The 26,612-nt window shown below is 57.5% G+C and overlaps 1 protein-coding gene across 1 annotated transcript in view; it reads right to left on the reverse strand.

Annotated features, from left to right (window-relative positions):
- The window catches only part of CASKIN2 (CASK interacting protein 2), a 30,155-nt gene extending 5,958 nt beyond the window's left edge, over nt 1–24,197 (reverse strand). Inside the window, 12 exon segments of the mRNA XM_054394034.1 lie at nt 41–162; nt 595–777; nt 1,018–1,135; nt 1,216–1,310; nt 1,617–1,725; nt 1,868–1,976; nt 2,191–2,321; nt 3,180–3,275; nt 3,428–3,573; nt 3,680–3,777; nt 5,691–5,742; nt 23,916–24,197. Coding sequence (XP_054250009.1) covers nt 41–162; nt 595–777; nt 1,018–1,135; nt 1,216–1,310; nt 1,617–1,725; nt 1,868–1,976; nt 2,191–2,321; nt 3,180–3,275; nt 3,428–3,573; nt 3,680–3,777; nt 5,691–5,742; nt 23,916–24,009 — 1,353 coding nt within the window. The 5' untranslated portion in view covers nt 24,010–24,197.
- Nucleotides 24,198–26,612: the final 2,415 nt, after the last annotated feature.

Here is a 26,612-nt window from a genome sequence, read left to right on the forward strand (position 1 = left end):
TGGGGCTCCATCTCCAGCCTGGGGGAGCAGGGACACCTACCCTGGCATTCTCAATGAGGATGCTGGTGCTCTGCCCATTGGTGCCCTCGGTGCTCTGGCCGCTGCCTGCGCTGCGGATGCTGCCAATGCTGCCCTCGCTGCCCACACTGTTCCTGTCTCCTGCTGCTCAGGGCGGGGGAGAAGCTTGTCAGCAGTGCCCCAGGATTGAGGTGACACAGGACACAGAGAGCCCTGGCAGGGATCCATGTGCCAACACAGTGACACCAGTGAAAAACAGCCTCCCACGAAATCCCTCCTGGCCACAAACGATGCTTTGATCCCTCCCACCCCCCAACACACACCACACAGACAGGGTGACCTGGGGTGGCAAGGGACACACAAAAGGGATGTGGGGACACATCCTGGCCAAGGACACGGGGAGGGAAGGGGGCTGCTCTCTGGGCTCCCTTAAATTCCCTTTGCCTGTGCCTGCTCCCTTTCATCTGGCTGTTTCCCACCAGGAGGCAGAGTCTCCTGATGTGTCCCCCTGCACGGGCAGGGCTGGGACCAGCAGAAGGTCCCCAGTCCCTCTCCCTCCCCAGCTGCATCCCTGACCTGAGCTGTCAGGGCCTGGGGCCGTCCGGGTTAGGGTGAGGTGGCCATAGGCTGCTGGGACGCTCAGGGCTGCCTGCTGAGGACCCTCGTCGGGGAGGTGCTGCAGCCCACTGGGGGGCACTGGGAGGGCCCCAGGGGGACCCTGGCGCTGGTGCGTGGGTGGCACACGGGGGACAACCATGCCTGCATTCAAAGACAAAACACACATGGTCAGAGCTCATGCAGTATGCAGGGTGGGAGGATACCTGAGCCTCAGCGCCCAAACGGTCACCCCACTGATGGCACAACCTGCTGTGCCCACCCAAGTCCTCTTCCCCTCTAGCTAGCCAGGGCTGCAGGCACCTGTCCTACATGAGGCACCAGGAAGACCGGGCTGGTTTCACACGGGGCACTGTCCCTGGCATGCCCAGGGTGGCCACTGACCTGTTCGCTTGCTGATGACTTCAGCGATGGAGGGGGGGAAGTACCCAACCCGATCGGTGCCTTTCTGGGAGTCATGGATGTGCCCCTTCCATCGCCCATCCGGATGCTGCTCCAGGACCTGAGCACGGATGAAAGGGATGAAGTTAGCAGCCAGGGCCATAGCAGGGCAGGGGGATGGGGAGCTGGGAGCAGCCTCACCGTGATGACATCTCCTGCCCGCACATTGAGAGCTGTTGGATCGTGGAGGTTCCAAAAATCCTTCAAAGCTCGGACCTTCAGGATTCCTGATGCCTCTGAAGACAAGGGAGAGAGGGAAGAAAGAAGGTGCCAGAGCACAGGGAGGAAAGAGAGAGGTTCAGGGAAGGCAGAGGGAGAAAACGAGCAAGGAGAGGGGAGAAGAAAACATTAATACTGGAGCAGGAACTCCTGGGCACTGCCCACCTGGAGGGCATGTATGACATGGGACTGGGATGCTGATGTTCACAGCCAGGCTGGTTTAAACTGTTCAGGAGCACTGTGAACCCCAGGAATATCCCAGGGGGAAAAAAAGCCCCTCTCAGTGCCAGGCAGTGCCCAGCTGTGTGCCAGCCCCACCTCACCTCTTAGCAGCTGCTTGATGTCCTTGCTGGCATGCGAGGTGGTGAACTGGTTCACGATGTCCAGCGCTGTCTGGTTGTAGGTGTTCCTGATGTTCACATCAACACCGCCCTGCTTGGGAGATGATGTGGTCATGGCCAGACCCCACATCTGCCACTGAACCCACGGGAGATGGAGGGACCAAGAGGACAGGGGTGATAGCTGACCCTTGGGGCTTTGCTCCCCCAAGCAGCCCTGTCCCCACCACACTCACCTCCAGCAGCAGCCGCACCACCTCCGTCTTGCCGTAGAGCGCAGCCTCATGCAGGGCTGTGCCCGTCTTCGTCTGCTTGTTGATCTCAATCCCAGCCTTCAGCAGCTGCCTGGTAGGAAGGAGGGAGAGGCATGAAGAGCAGGACATGGACATCAGGGCCTGGTGATCAGCTGCTTTGTGATGGGAAGGGGACAACCCCTATGCTGCTCTAAGGATGAGGGACTCAGGCCCACAGCAGGGAAGCAGATTTAGGAGGAAGCAGGGCTGCAGCCATGAGGTGTGCTTCAGGGACAGGACAGTGCTCCAGGCTGGCAAAGTGTTACCTGATGATCTCCTTGTGCCCGTTCTTGGCTGCCAGGTGCAGTGGAGTGGTGTAGTTGGGGTCAGTGGCATCCTTGGACTGTCCCTCCAGGAGGGCGACACACAGATGACTGTTCAGCAGCAGCTGGGCCACCTGCAAAGGTCACAGGGGTGAGCAGTGAGTACCTGCACCCTCCCAGCAAGGGGCAAACCCTCAGGGCCAGCCCTCTGCTCCCCATCCCACTGCTACCCTCCATCTGCAGCCCCAGGGTTTGGTTGAAGCTGGCCAGTGCTTGGCAGGGGCACACTGTTGCAAGGGGCCATAAAAGGTCACAACAGCCAGAAATAGTCTTCCCATAATCAGGCTTTTCAGACCAAGCCCTAAAAACCTCCAGTCTCTCCAAGCCCAGAGCGACTCTCAGTGTCTCAGGGCAGCCCAGAGGCACAGAGGAGTTATTTTTGCTGCCCTGTTTATAGCTGCAGACATTATAGATACTCCAAAAATGGAAATGTCCCCCTGGTCCCCTCCCTGGTGGTGCACAGGATGGTCTGGCTGGCTGTGCTCCAGTCCAGCCCAGTGGTGTGGTGCTGGCTGGGTTGGGGTCTCCTAGAGCATGAGGAGTCCCTGTCCCAGTGAACCATGCTGAGGACTTCAGCCAGCTGGGCAGGACCAAGCATTGAGGGCTTGCAGGGATTAGCCAGCTCAGCCTTTCTGTGCTTAAAACGGGAGCAAAGCTGGAGTGGGCAGGGGAGGCTGCAGGAAAGCAGGAGCAAGGACTCCTGACTTGCCTCACAGCCTGAAGCGGCCCTGCTGCAAGCTCAGGAGCACAACCTGCAGCTCCTGGGTTCAGGATCCAGCCCTGCCTGGCCCTGGGAGGAGACAGGTGCTGCCTGCTGGGCTCTGAGGCTCGTGGCCAAGGGAGGGTGGTCATGGCCAGACCCAGTGCATTGCTCCTGGAGGAGCTGCCCCTGGAGAAGAGCCCAGTGCAGGGCAGAACCCCCTGGCACTCACCTTCAGCCGCCCAAACTCACAGGCCAGGTCCAGGGGGGTTTTCTTCGCCTTGTTGATGATGCAGGGGTTGGACTGGTGCTGGAGCAGCATCTCTGACTGTGGGGGAGCAACGCAGTGCAGGGGCTCAGCATCCTCCCACACCTCTGCCTCCCTCCTGCCCCGCACCATGGGGTTTGCCCCCACTTGCACACCTCCAAAGAGACCCAGGGTGGGGGTGGGGATATGGGTGGGGCTGGGCTCTCACTTACCACCTCGTAGTGGCCATACTGTGCTGAGAGGTGCAGTGGGATCTGCCCATCCAGCGAGGCCATGTTGACAGAGGCAGCAGCACGCAGCAGCACCCGCACAGGCTCCACGCGCCCCTGCCACGCTGCATAGTGCAGGGGACGCATCCCTGCGGGGGAACAGGGCTCAGCCGGGCTGGATGTGGCCCTGGCCTCGCTCAGAGGGCTGAGCCAGCTGCCAGAGGCATGGGGCTGTGGCAGGGGGTCCCTCCTTACCGTTGCTGTCCTTGATGTCCACGGTGGCCTGTGCCTCCAGCAGCAGTGAGATGAGGTCCAGGCTGCCGCCCAGGGCTGCGTGATGCAGTGCCGAGAACCTGTGACACGAGGCAGGGCTCAGCCTGGCCTGTCCCCACTGTGCCACCCCTATAGCCCCCACCTGCAGAGGGACTTGGACCAAGGGCTGGAACGGTCACCAGTGCCTCAGTTTCCCCAGAGCAAAGCAGAGATAAATCCTCTCATGCTGCCTGTGACCCAGAGCTCAGGGAAGAATGCAGGGACCCTGAGCACCCCATGAGAACCCTGGGTCCCATAAGCCCTGGGCAAGCAGACAGGATGGAGAGAGATACATCCTCCCTCTCTGCAGTATAGCCAGGCAGCCAGAAGCTATGGGCAAACACACTGGCCCAGAGGCTACTCCTGGCCCCTCCACCAGCCACTCCCTCCCCATGCCAGTAGGGATGCTGGGAGCCCACAGCACAGAGCGGGAGGCCGCTGGTAATGAAAGAGCTCTGTGTCCTGGGGCTGTGAAAGGGGCCTGTCTGCCTGGCACTTGCCCTGTGCTGTCACGTGAAGGGCCATGACCAAGTGAGGGGTCTCTGTGCTGCTGGGGATCAGCCCTGTGCCACTCCAAAGGGAATGGAGGGCTCCAGACAGCACCAGCCCAGGGCTCTGATGGACTCAGCAGCATCCCAGCCCAGTGCTGGGGACACAGTTTGGCCAGGATAGCTCTTCCTCCTAATGGCAGTCCCACAGCACCCCCAAATTCCTGCAGTCTGAGTGTTGCAGGTGGGATGTTAACCCCAGCAGAGAGAGCTGCTCGCCATGACACAGCCACCACATCCCTGAGCCCAACCAAAGCCTTTGCCTCAAGGCAAGAATGCAGGAGGTACACAATCCCCCCAAGCCAGCACTGTGGGATCCCTGCAGGGCCAGCTCTGCCCTGAGAAAACTGCATAAACCCACACTTGCCTGCCCCCATCATCTCCAAGCCACAAGCAAGGTGATGCTGAGGACACTGCCAGCAGCATGGCTCATCCAGGAGGGTACAGGCTGCTATCCCCATCCACAGGTCTCACCTCCCTGCTGTCCTCTTCCTGTATCCCAGCAAAACCCAACACACTGCCCACGCTGTTTACACCACACACATGTCCCTCTCACAGGGAATGGACCCTTTACCCTCTTCCCCATCAGCAGTCCTCTCAGTGCCACCCAAGCACAAGCCCCTTGCCTTATCAGAATCAGATTCATTGCTTCTTTTATTACTTTTCCCCCCTCTTAAGCTCCATCTGCACAGTATTATTTTAAGACAGAGCCATCCTGCACATTTTCACCCCCCCACTGGCCTGTAAGAACTCATCACAGACACCTCCTCCTCCTACAGAGTCCTCCAAAAGAAAACATGTAGAAATTAGGTACCACACCAGTACATAAAACAATGCTAATAACTCACAGGGCAGAGTTAATTCAATAAGAGTAACTTGCTTATTTATTTTAAGGGCCTTCGTGGTTTCTTTAACTCCCAGCACCCAGCTTATTAAGTGCTTGGATTTTGGAAGTGATGAGCTACACAAATATGCTGTGGTCACTTGGCAACCTCATCTTTTCTTTCTCTAACTCCCCCAAACAAAGGGGTTTTGCTTTTGGGATATTAGACACAAGCACAAACACGTGCAGGCATCGGGGCTGGCTGGGTGCTCCTCTGTGTTTCAACCAGCAGATGGGACACAGGGCACCAGCTGGACACACTGCAGCCCCTCTTCACCCCCAGCCCAACAGAGATCCTTTACAAAAGATTTTGCAGGATGGTCTGAGCACAGCCCTCAGCTCGGATCTGGACAGGTATTGGGTTTGCCTCTGCAGGGCTTGCCCTGGCTTCAGGATGCTCTTGTGTTCTCTAGGGCTCAGCATCTACCCTTGAAAGCTTTATGCCACCCACAGCGGCAGAAATGACTGAGGAGAGCAAGCCCACCCAGGCTGGCATCCAGCACCCTGCCAGGGGAGCACTCACCCGTCTGCATCCTGGTAGTTCACATTCAGGCGCTTGGCAGATCCCAGGAGCTCTGCAGGGAGAAGAGGTGAAGGTCAGGGCAGGCGGCAAGGCTCACACCATTCCACACGGCCCCTGGGACCCTGCATGAACCCCATGCTGCAACCACACCGACCTCCCAGCGCACAGAACAGCGCCTGGCCCATCCCGGTGGCCTTCCTCTCCTTCTCACTCCACGATCACCTCCACGAACCCTCCATGGGCTGACCCAGCTCAGGCTCAAACCCTTTCGTCCCTCTGTCTCTCCTGTCGCATCTCTGCATGGCCCCGGGACGGGTCAGACACCACAGCTCCTGTCACCCCGGCTCGGAGGGACGGTGCATTCCTCCCCTTTATAGGCAGCAACACCCCAAAACTGCTGAGCGGGGCCCTTTCGCCCCCCACTCGCTCCCTGTGCCCGCCGAGGGCTGGCCCACAGACCGCATGGTTGGCATTTTTATGGCTGGGGCAGAGGCTGAAGACTCTGCTGGTGAATGCGAGGATTGTGCCACCTCGGACATCCCCATCCCCCTGCCTGTCCCTCCCTCCTTTTCAGGGACCACTGAGCAGCGGACGGTGCTCACCCCACCCTCGGCACAGCCTCACACACACACCCCCCCCCCCCGCTCCCTGCTCCTTCCCGCAATTAATTCGAATAAATTCCTTCCTCCCACACAGAGAGGACGTTTTATTCTTCACCGAGAGGCTGAGAGCGGATTAACATCTCTGGAATTCATCCGCCGAGTCAAAAGGGGAAGAAAGGAGAAGGTATGCGGGGGGCAAGAAATGCCACCGCTCCTCCTCTGCCCTTCCAGGCAGCCCCATCGCCGAGCCCAGGAGGATTAAACGCTCTGTAAGGTTTCTGCACTCTTTCCTCTGCAAAATCAAAGCCCGAAAGCCAGGCTCCAAGCTCAGGGTGAAATGGCTGCTCAAACCCCACAGACACACGGTGGGGTCCCGGGGAAGGAGCCTCCCCCCTCTCTCCCTCCTCCCTCGGGACCGGGTAGATCTCCAGCGCTGCAGCTTCCTCTCCTCTTCCTCCTCCGTTCCCTTCTCCTTCCCTCTTCTCCCAGGGTCTCTGCCTGCCTCACACGGCAGACCCCAAGCACATCCCCTCTGTGGAAGGGAGAGCTGAAGAGGGGCCCAGCTCATTCACTATGCAAATGAATAATTAAAGGAAACCAAGGACCGGTGTGTTCATTACTGCAATTTGCAGTGTTTTGTAAACAGCCTAATTAATGCAAAACGGGCTTGGAGTGGCTGCTGGTGAAGGACTCGTGACTTGTGGCCACAGCTGAAGGGATCAGGACAGGATCACCCTAATTACCTCTTCCAGGGGCTGTTCATCTTCAGAGTGGCTCCATCAACCCAGAAAGCCCTTCCTAAAGAAATCAGCCCTCAAAGCCATTGCTCAGCAGAGATCTTACTTTTCCCTCCCACCCCTTATTGCCCAAGAGCTCAGGATCCAGGGTCTCCACTAAGGATAAGCCCCGACCAGCCAGGAAAAACTAACATTTTACTTGTGCATTGGCCACTTGTGATCTAAGTGATGGAGCAAAGGCAACCATCAGGCTCTGTGGTATCACTTTTCACTGAGCCAGGAACAAGGCTGGCTGTGAGTGGGCAAAGCCCTCATCCTGCCCCTCCAAAAGTCTTGGGACAGATTCTGCAACTAGGGAGCAGGAAGGGCTGAGAAGCATTTGATGCTGAGGGATTTCAAAAGGATGCAGTCAATATAAAATAAATGAAGAGTTCCACTAAGCTGTGAGTGATGCCCCTGAAGCCATCACCTCCTGCTCCCTCCAATGACCACCCCTCCCTACCCCCAAGCCTTTTTTTTTTTAAAGGATGCTCTGTAGGGTAACCAAAGGCAGGTTTGCTTCCATCAGCTGCAGGTGAAAATTGCCACCAGGTTTTGCTGCTGAGAAAGGGTGGGAAGGAAGAGGAGGAGGGGCAGGAGAGGCAGAGCTGGGCAGGCAGTGTTGGGAAGAGAAGGGCTGGATGGAGATGCCCACTGAGCACAAGCATGTCCAAAAGAGGCAGAAACATCCTGCAGCCCCCAGGTCCTGGAGATGAGCAATGCCTGCTATCTGAAGAGTGAGAGCTCACCCCAAAATCCCATCCCTGATCCCTAAGAGGGAACCAGGCTGCCCGCTGGGGTCCTGCAAGCAGGGCTGGGATGTAGTGAGTGTCCCAGGACATGGAGGGTGTCCCTGCCTGCTCCCTGCACCCAGGAGGCAGCTGTCAGCATCTCCATGGCATAATGCCCGTGTCTTTACTCCTCTCCCCAAGCAACATTCCTCAAATTACTTCCCTGCTCCAGCAGCCCAGCAAGGTCAGTTCATGGGGCAGGACCATGTGGAAAGCAGCAGGTCCCAAAGGCAGAGCAGGGAGCAGCATCCCGTTTGGGGCTCTTCCCAAATGTGAAGGCAGTAACGCTGGTACCCACCTCGGGCAGGAAGGGAAACAGCTTGCCCCCAGTTTTTAACTGGGTAAATCTCTGGTTAGAGAGCTGGAGGATTCGCAGCCAGGCTGGAAGTTAAAACAGGGCTAGGAAAGAGGCCAAGCACCCTGGCACCATGGGTACAAAGGCACAAGCAGAGAAGATGGTCAGAGAGATGGAGAAGAAAACAGATCACAGACAGGCTGCCAGGACCCATTCACCAGCACAGAATACCTTCAACATCTGCAGCTAGAGGAGCTTGTTCACAGACCTGGCAACCTGACCTGGAATGGCTCCAGGGATGGAGTATCTCCCACCTCTCTAGGCAACCTGGGCCAGGGTCTCACCACCCTCGGTGTAACACATTTCTTCCTTCTCTCCAGTCTGAATCTCCCTCTTTTAGTTTCAAACCTTCATCCCTCATCCTGTCACAACAGGCTCTGCCTGACGCACCCCGAGGGTTAACTGAGGGTTAACTCCGGCCGTGGGTTCCCCCTGCTCGGCCCCACTCCCCAACACAACCCTTCCAAGGGGTCCCACCGGGCCCCCACCCCGCTTCGCCTTGCAGCCTCCAGCGCGGTGCCTGCCCAGGCAGGATGAGCTCAAGCTGAGCGAGGCCTCGAGGGAGCCAGGGAGCTTCTGTGCGGCGCTGGGCTGCCAAGCGGCAGGCGGGGAGCGGCCCCGGCGCGCTCCGGCAAATTGCTTACGAATGTCGGCCCCGTGTGCTCCGCTGGACGGCGGCCGTGCCGAAGGCAGCGCGGCCGCACCGCTCACCGCACGGGGCCCAGACCCTCGTCCCTGGCACACTCTAGCACCAGCCCTCAGCCTTTTGGATCCCGGCGGGTAGCAGAGATCAAGATGATGCAGCCCCGCACGGCGTGTTTCCAACGAGCTCCCCCAGCCCGGCAGCCTCTCTGCCCTGCGGTGCCCGGTGCCTCAGTTTCCCCATAGGGCTGCACTGCATCTCCATGGTTTAATGCCAGGCTGGTCATCTGTGGGGTGTGGGGGGCATCCAGGGAGCAGCTGGTCAGGACTGGTGCCTCACCCGCACCGCTGGCAGCCGGCCCGGCACCAACTCATATTTACCCCCCTGGGGCACTTGCCTGGTGCCGGCTGTGCCAGCTGCATGGAGCCGGGTGTGCCCATGCCCTGCCCAGCTGGTACCCCTTGTGCCAGCACACCAAGCACTCTGTGTCACCCTATACCCTTCCCTGGAGACCTTGTCCCCATGAGCTTTGCCCCAAGGTCTCAGAGATGGGCACAACCCCTCCAAAGCAGTGAACCACTCACCACTTGCTGGGAAGGAGCCACACACCTTGCCTGGGTTCGGCTGGGGAAGGAAATGCCCAAATGTCCTGTGGATGTCCCAAAATGTCCCTTCAAGACTCCTGCCCTGACTCTCACAGGGAGAGCCAGGCTCCAGAAAGCAGAGCTTTTGCTGTGGTCCCCCCAGTTTTATCCACCTAGTATGGCCACAGCAGAGCTCCTTCACTACAAGCTCTAGTCTCTGTGTGGGACAGACAGACCTACAACTGGAGATCCACCTCCTTGCCAGAGACACCTTGAAAAAATTCACCTTCCTGCTGGTGCTGCTCACAGACTTTAATCCCTTCCCCTTGCCCTGGGAAATCTCATTCCCACACTGCTGGCTGCATGTATCCCCATGCCATGAGCCCTCTCCATGCTGCAGGACTGAGCATCCCTGTATCATGAGCACCCTTCAAGATCCAGCCCAAGTGCCTCTGCACCATGAGCATCCCTGAACATCCAGCCATGAGCTGCGCTGATGGCCATGAGTACCCTGCAGGCAGGGATGCTCCATCTGAGCTCTGCAGGAACACCATCCTGCTGCCCTGGGTGGGGGGAGAAGGACCATGTGCTCTGGACACACCAAAGACATGCCCATACCCTCTTGGGAAAATAAAATCCACCTGAGGACTGTCACCACTGAGCCATAAACCAGCTGAAGAAGCTAATCAGCTGTGATCCTGAAGAGCACCAGCCATCTCTGATGGTGGTGACAGCCTCCTGGGGCTGGAGGTGGCAGCTTCACCTGCCCTGCCCTGCCTGCCCTTGACCTGCACCGATGGCCTCAGGTGGCCCTGCCTCGGCATGTGGTGGGTTTGCCCTGGGGCTCAGGAGCGACTCAAGGTCTCACCCAAAATCCAGACCCAAAGCAGTGATGTCCATCCCTCTCCTTGCAGGAATCACCCTTCCCTGTCTCTTCGCCATCCACAGGCACGTCCGCTGCGGTCACCCACAGCCAGCTCCTCCCAGCGCAGCCTCCCAGCGAACCAGCTGCTTCAGCTGCAGTTTCCCAACAGGCTCAGAAGAGATTCCCCTGCTTCGATAGGGAAGGAGCTGGGCCACACAGACATTAAGAAACTCAACCCAAGTTGCTCAGCAAGCTTGGGATGGAGGTTGGGTGACAGCCAAGGGCTCCTGACCCTGGCTGCCTGCTGCAGCCACCAGTCCACACCCCAAACACCAAGCCCAGCACTGTGCCCAGCTCCCTGGGCCCCCATGATTATGGTGAGTGAATTTGGCTGCCAAGCTGCTGCCACCTGGGATACCCAGCTGAGCTGGTACCTACATCCAAATGTCACTGGTGCCCAAATGCCACGATTGATTTCCTGCCCACAAGTGGCTCTGCCAGGGTTTGATGCTTCATAGCAACCCTGAAAATGGGCTCCCCACCAAAGCCAACAAACAAGTCCTCCACCAAAGGCAGGCACTGTGGGGTGGGTCTGAATGGGGCAAGCCACTGGGTTAACTGGCAGGGATGGGGAGGCTGCAATCAAGGAAGCAGATTGGCAAATGGCAGCAAATGGCAGCAATGGAAGCGTGCAACATGGCAGGGAACCCCTTATCTTTCCCTACACCAGTGTCTAGCAACTCCTTGAGAATAATTGGTGTCTTCCTCCCCTGAGAAACCCACCAAACCCAGGGATGAGACACACAGGACCCTCCCTTCTTTGATGCTTCCCAGGGTGTGTGTGTGACAGCTGTCACACCCAAGCCCTACTTCTGGGTCCAGCTGAAACATTCCCAGTTGTTGCAGCAACCTGCCAGGAGCTTCTCACAGCATCCCAAGGGCTGGGCACAGCATCCCTGCACTGTGAGCATCCTCATGCCAAAATACAGCCTGCTTGTCTCTAATCTCAGCAGCCTCCACCATTTACCCTGGCTTGAGCCCCAAACCTTAGGGCTTAAGGCCATGCAGAACCCAAGCTGTCACTGCCTCCAAGCTGCCTCTGTCTCCTCTGGCAGCTCAGCTCCAATCCTCACCTGTGCCTTCTCCTCTAAGCTCTCCTGTCCTGCATTCAGATACGGTGGTGGATGCTGGTGAAGGTAGGCAATGGCAAAGGCAGAAGAGTTTGAGCAGCCCAAGGCATTTGCCTTCCTCCCTTGGGCTGGACTGGGACACACAACAAGCAAAGGGGAGGGTCTGCAGCCATGTCCGCAGACCCACAGAGTCAGCTGGGAGTTTTTTCCCTTCTCTGGGAAAGGCTGGCAGCTTTTTTCCCAAGGAATATCCAACAATTAAGTTTTTCAGAGTTGGCAGCAGGAGGGAGCAGGGGAAGCATCCCTGCTCAGCACAGGCATTGATTGCTCATGCCCCAGGACCCCCAACCAGATCCTCAGTTTCCCCCCAAGACACTTCCCCCACAAGAAAAGCAGGAAAAAACAGGCAGCTTGTTCAAAGAGAAGGCTCCCAGAACAATGAAAGGAAAAGCAGAGTCGGAAACCCTGTCCCCATCCACACAGCTGGGAAGAAGGTGCAGCTCTTGCCTCTCACCCCCTGAGGTTTGGTGGCCACAGCAGGGATGGAGGGAGCAAACACCAAGGGGAGGAAAACAGCCCCCCCAGGAGCCCTTTGGGGCTGGATACACCCCTTGGAAAAGCCAAACTTGATCCTCTGAGTTTCAGGCCCCACGAAGGGTCTCAGCTGTGTGGTGGGATGAACAGTGCTCACCCCCCTTCCCTGCAGTAATTTGGGGGTTCACATCACACCAGAGTGATGCACCCCAGCACAGCTCCCCCAGCAAGGGGAAGCAGTAACACCCCTTCCCCACGGAACCAAAATCACATCCCCCCAGCCCCAACCACAATGGAAACAGCTGGGAAAGGCTTCGGGTGGGGGAAGCCAGGCAGCTTCTTCAGAGATACAAGGGCTGGCCGGGGAAACGCGTTACCGGGAGGTGAAGTCACCATCCCTGCTGGGACCTGGCTATTCCGCTCTCCAGGATATGAACTCAGAGGAGTTGTATTTGCCCAGGGAAGAGGTGGAGCCTTTTCCATTTCCCCCATCCTTCCGAAAGGACAGGACGCCTCCTGAGCGGGAAGAGATGGGGCGATAGCGGCAGGGGCCAGCAGCCAAGTGCGAGCTCTGCCCTCACCCACAGTGCATCACTGGGCATGCCACGGGGCCCTGAGCCACCCTTGGGCTGCAGGACATGGGGACCAGCAGAGAATCTGGTCCAGCATTAACGATGCACCTTGACTCCCATTCAGCTGGTGCCATGCTGGTTCCATACTGGGAACCAGAGAAGGGACTGAAGGGCTCCAGTGCCCCACAGGTACTCAGGCTGCACCCACAGCCACCCCACTGCCCTTCCCATTAATGTGATACCAGCAAACAGCACATGAATATAATCTGTGGATAATGCTCAACAGATCGACAAGGGCAGAAATAACACAATAGGGACTTAGAGAGATTAGGAGAACAAACCCAGGCAGATTCAACCTGGGAAAATTGCAGGCTGCAGCATCTGGGGAAAAATAATCCGACCGGCAGACGGTGAATGGGAGGAAGAAAGAGGGGAAGCAGGATGTGGGGGGGACGGGGAGAGCAGTGTGAGTGTGGGCATGGAGAGAGCTGCTGGTGAGGAAAACAACCTCAGTAGCCCTGCACAGAGGGACGCTGCTTCCTGGGTACCATCTTCCATCCTGTGCCTGGGGCTGTGAACATGATCCAGGCTCACAGGGCACATGAGAGGCTTTGGGGGATGTGAGAGGTGAGCAGCAGGAGCCAGAAGCTGAAGGGCTTGCCTTGCACAGGAAGAGTAGGGCAGGTCACTAAGTATGGATTTGCTGAGCAACAGTTAATTAGGGAGGGCAGGCAGGGACGCAGCAACCCACCTACACCTGGAGGGTTCTGACGCTCTGCAGGAGCAGGTAGCTATTTATTTTATGGTTCTGACAACAAGCCCCAGATAAAAACTAGAGCAACCAAGACTGGCCAGCAAAACCCCAGGAGCTCAAGGAAGTGAAAGGAGAATCCAGCCCTCCACTGTTGCTTGGATGGCTGCAGCAAATCGTGCAGCTCCTGACAACAGGGCAAGGCTGAGGCTGGGGTACAGGGCTGCTATGGCCTTATGTCACTCTGTCTCCATCACTGCCAGGCTGGTACCCACTGTGGCAGCCAGCATCTAGTAGCTGCTCCAGCCAGTGGAACCAGTACTTGAAGCATCCTTGTGGGAAACCCTGTGACATCTTCCCCTTTGGCCCCAGGGGAGCTGCTGTGTGCCCGGAGCAGAGTGGCTGTCCCCACCCTGGATGCTCTAATCTAGGCAAGACACACACAGGATGGGAGGGGAGGCACCGGGAGGTGAAGCTGTTCACTCGAGGTCACCCAGAAGGTCAATGGTTCAAGTGCTGTCACTCCTTCCTGAGGCCCTGGATGACTGGGAACTGAATTTTCCTCAAAGCCTGCCCTTCCACCAGCCCATGGGGATCAACCTTTGGCATTCGAGGGCTAACCTCAGACCACTGCTGGCAGCTGCATGACTGGGGTTTGCAGTCACCCATGGTTAAAAATACCTTGTGGATGCCTTTCCTCAGCCCTGACCCCACAAGCCAAGCTGGTGCTGCTGCCAGCCCTGCTCAGGGACATGTCAGCAGGGTCCCCTGGGACGTGCACAGCCCAGTTTGTGCAAGGATGGGGCAGACACTGCCTAGGGTGTGGATTTTCCTCCCTATGAATCAAGGTCTTCCACTTGTGGGGGGCTGCTGCCTCTACTCTCTATTGCCAAAGTGAGAGGCTCTTTGCAAGCGATGCGTGGGGCTTGTCCAGCTCCATGTGAACTGTGGCGTGGATCTGAGCAGCTTGAGCAAATCATTTCCTTCCCCCCTGAACAGAGCTGAAACATGGGCTCTGGCTCCTGGGATGGTCCCAAGAGATGCTAGAGGGGTGACTGCTCCAGCAGATGCCATGGCACTGCAGCGATTTGTGGCATTTGCACTGGGAAAGAGCAAGAGGATCTCACCCAGCAGTGACTGCTTGGTGCTCCCAAGCCATGAGGGATGGGAGGGAGTCTTCTCCAAGTCCTCTCTCTAGCAGTGGCAAGGGTGCAGAGGGCACTCATCTCTTCTTGCTGCTCCCATCCTTGCTGCAAGGTCATCTACCAAAGAAAGCAGGAATTGCTTGGCTGCTCCACATTGCTACCAGTGAGAAAGGAGAGGGACAAATCCATCCCCAGTGGGAACAGGCCAAGCTCCTTCCAGCCTGGGACAAGCAGCCTAAGAGAAACAAGCCTGCTGCTGCTCTCTCCTCTCCCTGCCAAGGCCAGGCAAAGCCCTGCTGCCCTCCCTGCCAAGGCCAGGGAGGGCAGCAGGGCTTTGCCTGTGCCCAGTGTGAGGTCTCTTTGCCAGCCAGGTCAGATCCTCTGGCAGCCCACCCAGCTTTCCAGCTTGCTAGGCAATGACATGAAGTGAGAGAAGCTGTCACCAAAAATCCAACAGAGCCTCTGGCTGGTGGCATTTTCCTCGTGCCTTGGCTGGGATGTTTTCACCCAGCTGCAGCACCTAAGGATTCCCCCAGGACCTTAGTCTGCAACAGGACTCATTTGCAGGGGACAGGCCACGGACATGACAGCTACATCTCCACAATGCCCTGCACCACCCAGGTGGAAGCAGCCTCGAACTGATGAACTCACTTAGCAGCTGGTGACTCTGTTATGTCCCAGGAGAGGCATCTCCCTGTCCCTGGGGTGGAAGCAGGAACCCACATCAGGACCCCACGCCTGTCTCGCCATCCCCTTGGGAGCCTTGGTGGCTGCTGAGTTATTTTGGGAGCCATGTTCCTGCCCCCCTCCCCTTGTCCCAGCTGCTCCAGGGCCAGCAGGGAGGGCAGTGGGTTGCTCCCGTTGCCCAGCCCAGGCGCCGGAGTCGTCCAGCAGCTGCTCAGGGACCAGCTGGGGACAAGGGCAACAGAGAGTAGCCCTGTCCCTACCATGTACCACGGGAGGGACAAGAGCTGATTTACAGCAAGGTCAAAGGCATCAGAATACAAACACAGTGGATAAGGAGTAATGGGTCTGAGGACTCCCACCCACAGCTGAGCTCTGGTTGGCAGTTTCCCAAGTGGGGTTAGGGAAGGGGGTTCTGAGGCAGCACATCAACACCTCCAAGCCCCTGAAGAACAGCCTCACCTCAGCACCAGAGGTAAACTGAGGCAGGGGCAGCACCACTCACCCCTCATCAAGCCAGGGTCATGCCCAGCTTCCCGCCGGGACCTTGCCGCCTGCAGGATCCCCATCCCCACGCCAGTCCCCTCCATTCCATGCCCCAGCCTCGGTGCTCCCCGCAGCCCGGCCCGACGGAGCGGTGGTGGGACACAAGCCAAGGCCTGCCCGCTCCCTGGACCCCTGCCGGCAACCCGATCTGTTTATGCCTTCGCAGCACGGCGGGTGCGTGTCGGGAACGGCCCCGGCAAGCCCGAGTTGGCGGCCGAGGCAAGACGTGGGAGCCGAGCACTGAAACCCCCGCCCGCTGCCTCGCAGCATTCCAGGGGGATGGCAGGGAGAAAAAGGAGGGTGCAGAGGGTGAAAAAGGGTTCCCTCACCCCCTCATCTCCTTTTTGTAGGAAAAGGCACTCCTATTTGCACTCTGCCACCCACCCTGCAGCACCCCACATCCCCCAGCCCCAGGCGGAGCTGAAGGTACATGGGGGCTCAGTGGGCTGCTGGCCATATGTTGGTCTCTGTGCCAGTGCCCAGGTTGTCCCTGGGTGGTGTTGAGCAGAGCCACCCACCTGTACTCCTCCTGGGAGACGTTTACCCAGGACAACATTTGTGGGTGATGGTGACACTGACACCTGGTGTGAATTCAGCCCCACAAAGCCACAGGTGTTCAGAGCAGGCTGCACTGGGCCAGAGCAAAACAATAACTTTGGAGGCTCAGAGCTGGTCCCCTCCATGTCCACACCAGGCTTGGAGAGAATAGAGAAGCAGCTCCAGGACATCCATGTGCAGCCCAGCACACGGTGCTAAATATAACCAGTGGGACAGATGCTCCAAGACAGAGAGCTGCCTGAGCCCCAGCACCACTGAGGAGGAAGCAGAGGGATCCTCCGAGGCTTGAGCAGCCCTCTGGGTTTGGAAACACAGAGCATGGTCAGAGGCAGCTCCCCTTTCTGTGCAGGAACCTCTTCAAAGCCCTGAAAGGAGGAGTGTTTCTCTTCTTTTTAACCCAGCAGGATTAGCAAATGCTCATTCAGGGAAGCCAGGAAGGTTCATGCAGCCCTTCCCACCAGCGTCAGCTCCATAAAACCAAACCTGAGGTGCTTCAGGCCAACCAGAGCAGCCTGGGTTGCAGCCCAGAGCAATCTCAACTGCTGTGGCTCTGCCAGCCCCCACGCTGCCAGCTGGGCTTGCCATGCACCTGCATAGGCAATGATTAGCTACCAGGGAGGACTCTGGCCCTTTTTAGAGGCCAATGAAGCAAGAGGTGCTTATGTGGCCTTGCCATGCTGAGGATGCAACCAGGGAGGTCCCTGAGGGGCTGCACAAACTGTGAGTTGGGTGTTCCTGCCCAGGGAGAGAGGACACCCACAGAAGGGGAATGTCCATGGCACTCCCTGTCCACAGTCTCCCTATTGCTGTCTGCACCCAGTTCAGCTCCAGCTGGAAAATCCCCTTCAGGCTTAGCCATGCCCATCCTAGCAAAGAAACAAGACGATGCCCCAAGATGGGCTCCTCAAGGGGGAGAAGTGAGGGCCGACCATCAGCCAGACCCTGACACTCCGTGGGGGCAAGAGGCACCTATGAAGCAAGCAGGAGAGCCTGGGAGAGCCTGAGGTAGCCTGGCTGCCAGGCTCACCCACGTGCCAGGCACTAGATGCCTGCAGCGTGCTCGCTGACTCCCTTCACCAGCAGACAGGGCACCTTACACAACCAGCCCTGCCCGCGGCCGGCCTTACGAAATCCTGGGAGTTTTCACCCCTCACAGCACAGCCGCCCACCAAGGTTGGCCAATACAGGCTCTGGCTCCTGGGACAGCACCCGGTGGAGGCTGAAGTGGGGGTCTGGGCACAGTGGCAGCCCCGGGAGCCACACGCTCTCTGCACAGCCTTGGCTGGGGCCCGGCGAGGGAGCGGCGCTGGCAGGGCTTGGCGGAAGCACAGCCGGACGTGTTGCACCAGGCCTGGGATGCTGTGGGAGCTGCATACCTGCCGTGCACGCAGGTTTTCCCTGCTCCCTTATCTCCCCATCGAAGCTGGGCTCAGTTGTAGCTCTGGCCTCTCTCCCCTGAGGTAGCAAACAGCTCAGGGTGCCTAACGCACCCACCCCAGGCACAGCCTGCGACAGCCTTGGGTGTCCCATAGGAAAAAGGGATAGACAAAAGTATCCAGACCTTCTGCAGGAGGGTAAAGATCACCCAGGCAGAGCCATTTCCAAGCAGTTTTGGGCATCTCCAGACAGGTCCATGACTCACCAGGACACCTCAGCAAGGCTCCGATGATGTTGCACCTCCAAGGTTCACGCACGTCCCTCCCTCTCCATCCCAGGCGTGATTTTTTTCCTTTTTTTTTTTTTTTCGGGGTGGGGGGAAGCCAGGATGGGATTTGTGGGAAACTTGGAATGCACACCACAACTCCTCCCCCACCCCCTTCTTTCCCCTTTGCTAGAAGAGCCAGAAACACACACACACAAAAAAAGGTGGGTTATTGTTATTTAGTTTCTGCCCCTTTCATACTCCTTTGCTGAAGGTTTTTTGCCAGCGGCAGGGCCCCAGCTCTGGCTGGGGGCCAGGAGCACCGAGGAGCTTTTAAAAACAAAGCAGGGCGCGTGCATGCACACACACACGCACGGCCTCCAGCCCTTCTTTTAACTCTTACTGGGGCAATAATGCATGGAAGATGGTTTCCAGCCGGCCGGGAGCGCGCAGCTGCGCGCTCCCGGCCGGCTGGAAACCATCTTCCATGCAGGATGCTGTTGCTTGCCACTGGGATCCAATAATTCGCTCCTCTCCTTCCCACCATCCTGATTAGAAGGTATCAGGACTGATGTTGGTGAGGTTGTTGTGGTCCATGGGGACTCAACTTGGTCCCAAACAGGGACGATTTGCAAGCCATTTCTAGGTCGTAGTGAAGATCTTCAGACCCAACAGCTCTGTAGGGGAAAGAGGAGGAGGAGGAGGAGGAAGAGCACAATGATGTTTTCACCTAAAAGAAGCTCCCAGGAAGTCTTTATTCACCAGCTCCATCCTGCCTGCAAACAGTTCTGTGCATTCAGCATGTCCATGGTCCCAGCTGGAGGATGGGAAGCCTGTGCTGATGGTGTCCTTGCCACATCCTCTTGTCCCCTGTCTGGGTGCAGCCCTGGGGAGCACCGTCCCCATTACGGCACCTGTGTGCCACCAGCAGCTAGGTACACGCTGTTCCATGGCTGGGGGCTGCCCTCCCTGTCTGCCTTCAAGCTGGGTGTCATCCAAATTGTCCCATGTTTCTGGGTCAGACAGCCCAAACAGGCCCTGCAGCCCTTGGGAAGGGGGAGCTGAGCCCCCTGCTTTGGACTGAGTCACCAGGAAGTGCCCGAAGTATGGAAATCCCCCTCCTGCCTGTGGCACCAGGGATGGCTTCCAGCCATCCATAGCCCTAAGGGAACTCTACATCCTCCTGGGATACCCCAGTGCTGCCCAGCCATCCCCAAGGGATGGCAGCGTATCCCAGAGTAGACAGGAACAGACCCCACACTTGTCCCCTTCCCCAAAACCTTCTTTTCCCCCCAACTTTCTCACCCAGGCGAGGAAAAGGTAGCTGCAGGTGGCCCAGGCTGAGGGCAAAGAGCCACAAGGCTGTCCTGCTATTGAGCTTTCAAAGGCTAGGGACAGAAACACAGACCTGGGACAGGGGGAGAGTGGAGGTGTGAACACAGGGAGGTGAAATGCAAGGGGGCATGGGGCTGGGCACCCTGAGGAGGCTGTGCCCACTGGAGCGGGTGATGGCCAGCACAGGCTCCTGCCTTATCTCCCATGCTCAGCACAGTGACGCTTTGCCCAGCTCTGGGTGCACTGGTGGCAGCTGGGCTCCTTTCCAAACTCAACACCTGTTAGAGGCTAGATTTGAAAAGCAAGAGCCTGTTCCCTCCTTCAGCCATCACTGCCTGCACAGGGCCGTTCCTTCCTGGAGAAAGACCTGGAAAGAAAAGGGCTAAACCTCCCAAAAGCTGGGACAAGCAGGAATGCGGATGGCAAAACCCACCAGGCTGTTGGAGGAGACCTCCATCCTGGGGGAGGTCGGGAGGAGACGGATGGACCCCCTCGCTGTGCTACAACAGCTGCAGCCGTCGCGCTCGCCGGAGCCTTTGAAGCCAATTTTCTCCCCCTCGCACCAGCCACCCACGGCGGGCTGGTTCAAAAGCAGGTTTCAGCAGGCTGCGGGGCGGTGGGGTCCCCAGCACGGGGCCGACGCCAGCCAGGCTCCCCTGGGCACGGCGCCTCGCCCCGCTCCTGGCTCGGTGTCGGCGGCAGAGGGAGTTTTGCCCGTTTCGGCAGAGTTTCTCGGCGTCTCTCCGCAGGCGTGCCCACAGCTTTTCCAAGCCGGCGTGCGGCTGCGGAGCCGGTCCAGCCCGTCAGACCTACAGCGCGGGGAGAGGAGGGGAGGACACGGCCGAGGACGCTTGGGTACATTGTCCTCGAAACTTGGGCTTCCAGGGACACGGCCAGGGCCTCGCTGGTGCTCAGTAGCAGGGCCGGGTCCAGCCGCCTGCACTGCCCAGGGTAGGATTGGAGTGGGCAGGGTGCCCAGATATCCCTGTGCCACTGCCAGCAGGGAAAGCCATAGGGTGTAACAGAGCCTGAAATGATAAGGATCCTGCCCAAGGCTGGTCCTAGCTCTTCACTGCAGCCAAGCCAAGCAGAGCAGCTGGAGCACCCAGGGACAGAGCTTCCTTGGGAGCAGAAGTGAAGAGGAAGATGGTCCTCCTCAGTGAGGGGTGATGGTATGCTGGGCTTGCCAAGTGGTACAAAAGTGCATCTAACATCACTGCAAAATGACCTCCAAACTGCAAAAAGAAACAACTTCTCCCCCAAACAACTATGGACCCACTGCCACTGAGAGAAGGAAAGAGCCTAGCAGGGCATGGCAGGAGGGAAGGTGTTTGTGCAGAGGACAGGGGGAGAGCATGGGTGGCAAAGGCTAAAAAATCACAGGAGTGATATTAAACCTCACGCTTCAGGGCTTAAGCTGAAATAGCTACTAGGGATTAGGAGGAAATTTAAGGGGGAGGGAGGGAGGGAGTTATCCCACATCTGCCTGCCGCAGTCTTGCAGCACGTGGAACGGCATCGTCCCTCTCCTGCCCAGCCAGATGGATGACAGCAGCATCCCAGGGCCAGCACTGCTCTTGAGAAAACCTTGCTGTGCTTTGTGCTGCCAGGATGCAGCAATGAGGGGCAGCAGCCCAGGCGTGGGGAATAAAGCCAGGCCCCTCTGCAAGCTTCACTAGCATTTAACAACTTGCTAGGTCACAACCCTGTCACAGCTGAGTCCCAGGCTCCCTCTCCTTGATATATTCAAGATCTGGAAAACCCTAATATAGTGGGTGAAATAGGGCAAATGGCTGAACCTCCCTAAGGCTGTGACTGAACCCCAGCAGCGCTTTGCTCCCTGTCCTTGGGAGTTTAACACCAGTTTGCTCAGCTGCTGCCCTTTCTTTGCACTTTGCACACGTTTAAACAAAAACCTTCACCACTCCCTCCAGGAAGGCAAACAGTGAGTCCAGCTCCCATCATCTTCCACAGCTCCTCCAGCCCCTGGCTGTTGTAGGGGCATCGCACACAGCCCCAGCATCACCCCATCCTCTACCCTTTATCCCTGCACGGCCAGGGATGGAGACACTCAAACCTTACTGAGTATCATCCGTCTCCAGAAGCCATCACCCTTCCCAGGCACAAGAGCCATGGGCAGGGAGCTCTGCTTCTCACCTCCCCTGGGAGCCCCAGCCCCTCGGTGCCGCAGCAGCCGCCCCGGCCCGGCCAACTGCTGCATTGTTGGCGAGCGCGGCCAACGCGGGGACGTGATTGATCGACGAGGAGAAAGGCCAAAGCCGTGACGGGTCGTTTAACAATTTCAATTAAACTCTGCAGAGCTCCGACGCAGAGGGGAGGAGGGGGAAGAGGGAGAGAAGGAAATTAAAAAGCAGGACGAAGCGGGACGTTTCTGTTTGTGCGCCGGGGAACCTCAGCAAAGCGCGGTAGCTCGGCAGGAGCCGCCGGTTCTCCCCAAGGACATTCCCCCCTTTCCCGGATGATGAAGCAACCACGGCATCGTCCCGGCATCGTCCCAACGTCCCCTTCTCGCAAGGCAGGACGCCAGCCCTTCCCCTCCCGCCTGCAAAAAACTTTCTCCCTGCCCGCCCCACCGCCTTATAATAATGGGTGCCGTGACCCACTTGCGCGGCAGCGCTTGCGCCGGGAGGAGGCTGCGCACGGTGAATATTAAACAACGTGTCCCTGAAGTTCCCGCTGCCGGGACTGCCTCTTGATTTTTTTTTTTTTTTTTGCTTACGTGCAGTGACTTTTTTAGGCACAGGAAGCCCCAGAGGGCTGATCACAGCGACCGAGCTCCCAATCCACTGAGACAGAAGAAGGACTCTTAGAGGGATTTTATAAAAAAACAAAACAAAACAAAACAAAAAAACCAACAACAAACAAACCAACCAACCAACAACAACAACAACAAAAAAAAAAAACAAACCCACCAAAATCCATACAAATAATCAGCATCTCAAGCTGTCATATGGGAAAGGCGCTTTAATGAGCAGCAAATGCTCAGCTCACATGGCATCGGCCAGAGAAAAGAGAGGGACCCATAAGGCATGGGGAGCAGTGATGCCCTCCATGCTGGGGACAAGCCCCTGGAACAAGGCAAGCCACCCCCCCACCAGAAGGTCCAGTGTGGAAGCCCCACCAAAGGCTTGCAGGGTGGCCTTGCAGAGGTCTGGGCTTTTTGCCCCCCCTCTGCCTTATAAAGGAATAAAGTGAAAATAAGCAGAAGGAACTGCTGACACTGCTGCAGCAGGGGAGTAAAACACATGTTCATGTGGGTGCCCCATGGCTGGAGGGAGGAGAAGATGCCAGAGAGAAAACACAGACTGGGTTTAACTGGGAGGGAGAAGAAGAAACAAGTGTAACTTCACCCCTCCGGGTGCGCAGGACGAGGAGAGCCACAGGCACCCCAGCCTGCCCACACGCCCCAGCCATGGGACACCAGCTCAGGGGAGTGTGGTTGTGTTGGTCAGCAGGACACTCAGGTCCTGACTGTTACTTATTGCCTTCAGAATGTCCTTCAGCCTGCCTGTTCCAGCTCAGGGACCCTGGATAGGTGCAATCCCTGAACTGCTAGTGGAGGCAATGGCCCCCAGTACCTTCACCCCAGAGGGGGCATCAGGTACTCCCTGTTCTAGGGAGGAAATGTGCTGCAGCCTTCCTGCAGGCCCAGCATTCAAAATTTGGCAAGTTTTGGTCCTCACTGAAGCTTTCCAGTAGCTGACCCAGGGCAGATGATCCCCTTCTCACACTTATAATCCTCAGCCTAACTCATATTTCTCAACACCAGCCTCTCTGCCTGAGGCGCTCCTAAGAAGCCTTAAAGCTGCTTCTCCTGACTGCGTTTCCCCCCTCTCCCTCCCCAGGGCAGGTTTTCCCCTTCCAACTTTCCCTCATACACTCACAAGACTCCCCATGATGAGCAGATCTGGCAGGGGGGCCCCATACCCATGCACCTTCCCCTGGCAAACACTGTACTCAGAGCCTTTTTATTCACTTTTCCCAGTTGCCTTCTCTTGGTAGGTCATGAGAAGTAACCAGGAACTCAGCTCTCTACAAGGGCACCATGACACCAGGCATAAGCTGCTCCTCCACCTCCCCAACCCCCCCACCCCCATCTCCTCCAGATGCTGTGTGGTGCCTGCAGGATTCTGGTGCCCTTGGGGACCCCATGAGCCAGACGCTCGCTCTGAGCCACGTTTGCCACTGACCTTTCTGAGAACACATGCAAGAGAACAGCCCTGCTGAAGGGTTAAACATTACCAGACTGAAATTCAAGGCTTGACGATTGGTTCCAGTCGACTAGCTGGGATGATAATTTTTCACAAGATAAATACGGCCAGGAGCGAGCAGCAATCATCACAGAACCCTTAGAGCAGTGTCCCCCAACAAGTGGCTTCACTTCCCCCCCACCTCTGCCATTTCCCTTCACCCATCCCTGCTCAGTGGCCCACACTTCAGGTCCACTAGCCTGGAGTCCAGGGGGAGCCCCAGCCCTGTAGGGCAGATGGCTTACAGCCTGGTCACTCATCCTCACAGGCTGTGCTTGTGCTCCTGCCTGCAGCTGCACCATAACTGCTGTGTGGGGTTCAGAGGCAGCACTTGCACCCCAGCTCAGCTGCACCGAGCCTGCTGCTGGGACTCACACCCCGGGACAGGCAGTGGAGCCCGGCCAGAGAGAGGGAACCTGCAACTCTGTGCCCAGGTACTCACTGCTCTTGGATGCCTTGATCTTGGCCACCAGTTTCTGCACACTGGGTACGTCCCCGTTCTTCACGGCCTGGATCAGCTCCTGCTCTCGCCCCATCGCAGACAGGTGGGCACAGAGGTGGTTTGGAAGGCAGAAACCCTCAGTTCCCAGTGGTTTATAAAGCCATGAGAATAAGACTGTAATTCCTCAAAACATGCTTTGATAGGAGACCAAATCCAACAAGAAAGATGCTTTACAATCCCACGGGACATAAAAGCCAAAAAGAAGTCTTTCTGTTAAGGGCAGAAGTCCTTTTCCACGTTGGGAGGAGCAGGACCTGGATGGGGCTTGGCTGGAGAACATGCAATCAATTAAAACAAGAAATAGTTCAGTGCTCAGGGACAGGCTCCCAGCAGCAGCAGGGCTTCATGGGACAAAGCCAGGTGGCTTGGGACAAGGCGGCCGGCACAGTCAGCATTGGGATGCCCTTGGCCTCTCACAGTACTCCTGAAGCTGGAGGTGGTGTGTTTTGCTCCCCTCGCTGCAATGATGAGTCCCTAATTCTTCCCAAAGGGATTACGGGCTCCTTGCCATCTGGAAGTTATAGATCCTCCCTCTCTGGTGCTCATTAGCCCCTTCGTTTTGGCATTCCTCTTGGCAACAGCGCTGCAGCCACGCTGGGGAGCCCTGCACACAGCCGAGCCCCGGCGCGGCAGCCCGGGACCTGCGGAGAGGAAGAGCAGAGTCAGCCCTCGAAGGCCATTTACCTTCCGGCTCCGTCGCGACAGCTTTTGTATCCGCGCCGAAGAACAAATACTTTGACTATATTTAGTCCTGGTGGGACTTGGCTCATCATCACGTTAAATGGAGAGGGAAGAACCTGCAGAGGAAAACTCCCCAGGGTGCTGTCAGGAGGTGGACAAGGAGCAGGAGGACAGGGACACAGCACCCTCCCCCCGGGACCGTGCGCGCCATCCCCTTCCTAAAGGCAGCGCGTGTAGCTCGGGACAGCACTTTCCTCTCCCTTCCTAGGGGCAGCACCCAAGGGATGGAGGCTTAGCCAGAGTCCTCTGCAGCCCATGGGAGCAGGTCAGCCTGCCCAGCACCCTTCTACTCCTGTGCAGGAGGAAAACCCCCACCCTCCAAATTACCCATGAAACTCAGTGCCCCGGGGCGCAAGACACGGTTTAACCAGCACATGAGCTCTCTCTGGCCCAAGTAAGGAGCTGGGTGCAGTTCAACAGCACAACCATACTCAGAAGAGGATCAAGCCCATGTCCTGGCCAGCTGAGGTATCCCAGAGAGACCACCAGGTCCTGCAGCAGCAGTTCACAGCTCCCAGCCCATGCTCTCACGCTGCGCCTCAGCTGCCCAAACTGGGCGGTGAGAAAATCCCTCCTGGTTAAAGGCTGTGAATCTGGCAGGCTGCTCCAGCACTCGGGGAGGAGTGTGCGTGCAGGAGGGCAGGGAGCTCATGCTGTGCCAGCTGCAAGGCCATTGCAAGATCACCCCACAACTCCCTTGTGCCGGTCTGGGTCATATCAGAACTGGCTCTGATTCCCCTAGCCATGGCCCAGACCTGCCACCTCCCTTCCCAGAGCACTCGCCCTCAGCCGTTTATATAATAGGGGGTGTCGTTTCCTCTGAGCAATCGAGGTCACTGTTTTGAGAATGAAAATCACAGGGGAGAGAAGGCAACAGCGGGAAGAGTGGTCCTGCCTGCATCGGGGGTGGGGGTCAAAGCCAGAAGTGTGTTCCATGACACAGCATCGCTCAGCCCACCCGCAGTAAAGCTTGAAGCTGCCACGAGCATGGACCCCCCCATGGGCTCCTTGTGCTCCAGCCCTCCCCGCGGTGCAGCAGAATTCAGGGCAGCTGGAGAGGTGATGCCCTAGTGCTGGCTTAGCTTCTGGGAAAAGGGGCTGCTGAGATTCCCCCCACCCAAGCTGGGGGTTCATTGCTCCCCTGGAGCCCATGGGTCCTTCAGCCGGTGAGCCTGTTGTCCCCAGGGCTGCTCGGGGGTTTGGTGCTGGGCACTGAGACCACCACCCGCTGTCACCTCCCCGCATCCTGGGGCGCCCGCACCATCTTATCCGCGTTACACAAAGTTTCAGCCACTTGACTCAGGCTAACCCTGCCGCAAACAAATCTCCTCCCGAAACCTCTTTCACACCAGCTTCAGAGCTATTTCATTTAACCCTCTGCCCTGCATCCAACTTACGTGCTCTGTGTGCTCTTCAAAAGCGCTCACAAAAAGTGAGTCTGAGGGTACCGAATTTATTTATTCTTTTATTTAAGAAGTCAGCACGGCCTCGCTGGGAACACTAGGCACTTTGCCCACCTCTCCCGGAGCCAGAGAGGCTCAAAGAGTTACTTGGAGGTACCGAGAGCTCCAAATACCGATCTCCACCTCTTCAGCCTCCTGAGAGGGGAGCAGCAGCAAAAGTAAAAAGTCGAGAAACGCACAAAGCTGGAAAAGCAACAGCAAACATCCCTCCCACTCGAGCGGAGCTCAGTCTCCAGCCCAGGAATCCACCTGGAGAACCAAAGTATCCCAAACGTTCTAGCAGCCAACAGCAGAGCCGAGAAAAAAGGAGGGAGAGAAGGAAAAAAAAAAACCAAACAAAACAAAAACCACCCAACCCAAACAAACCCAAACCAATTACGTAAGTGGAGAAGGAAAGATGCAAAAGAGCAGTAGGCACCGAGGCTGGGTTCCG

Source organism: Indicator indicator, chromosome 29, assembly GCF_027791375.1.
Source record: "Indicator indicator isolate 239-I01 chromosome 29, UM_Iind_1.1, whole genome shotgun sequence".
In the NCBI taxonomy this organism is placed as follows: Eukaryota; Metazoa; Chordata; class Aves; order Piciformes; family Indicatoridae; genus Indicator; species Indicator indicator.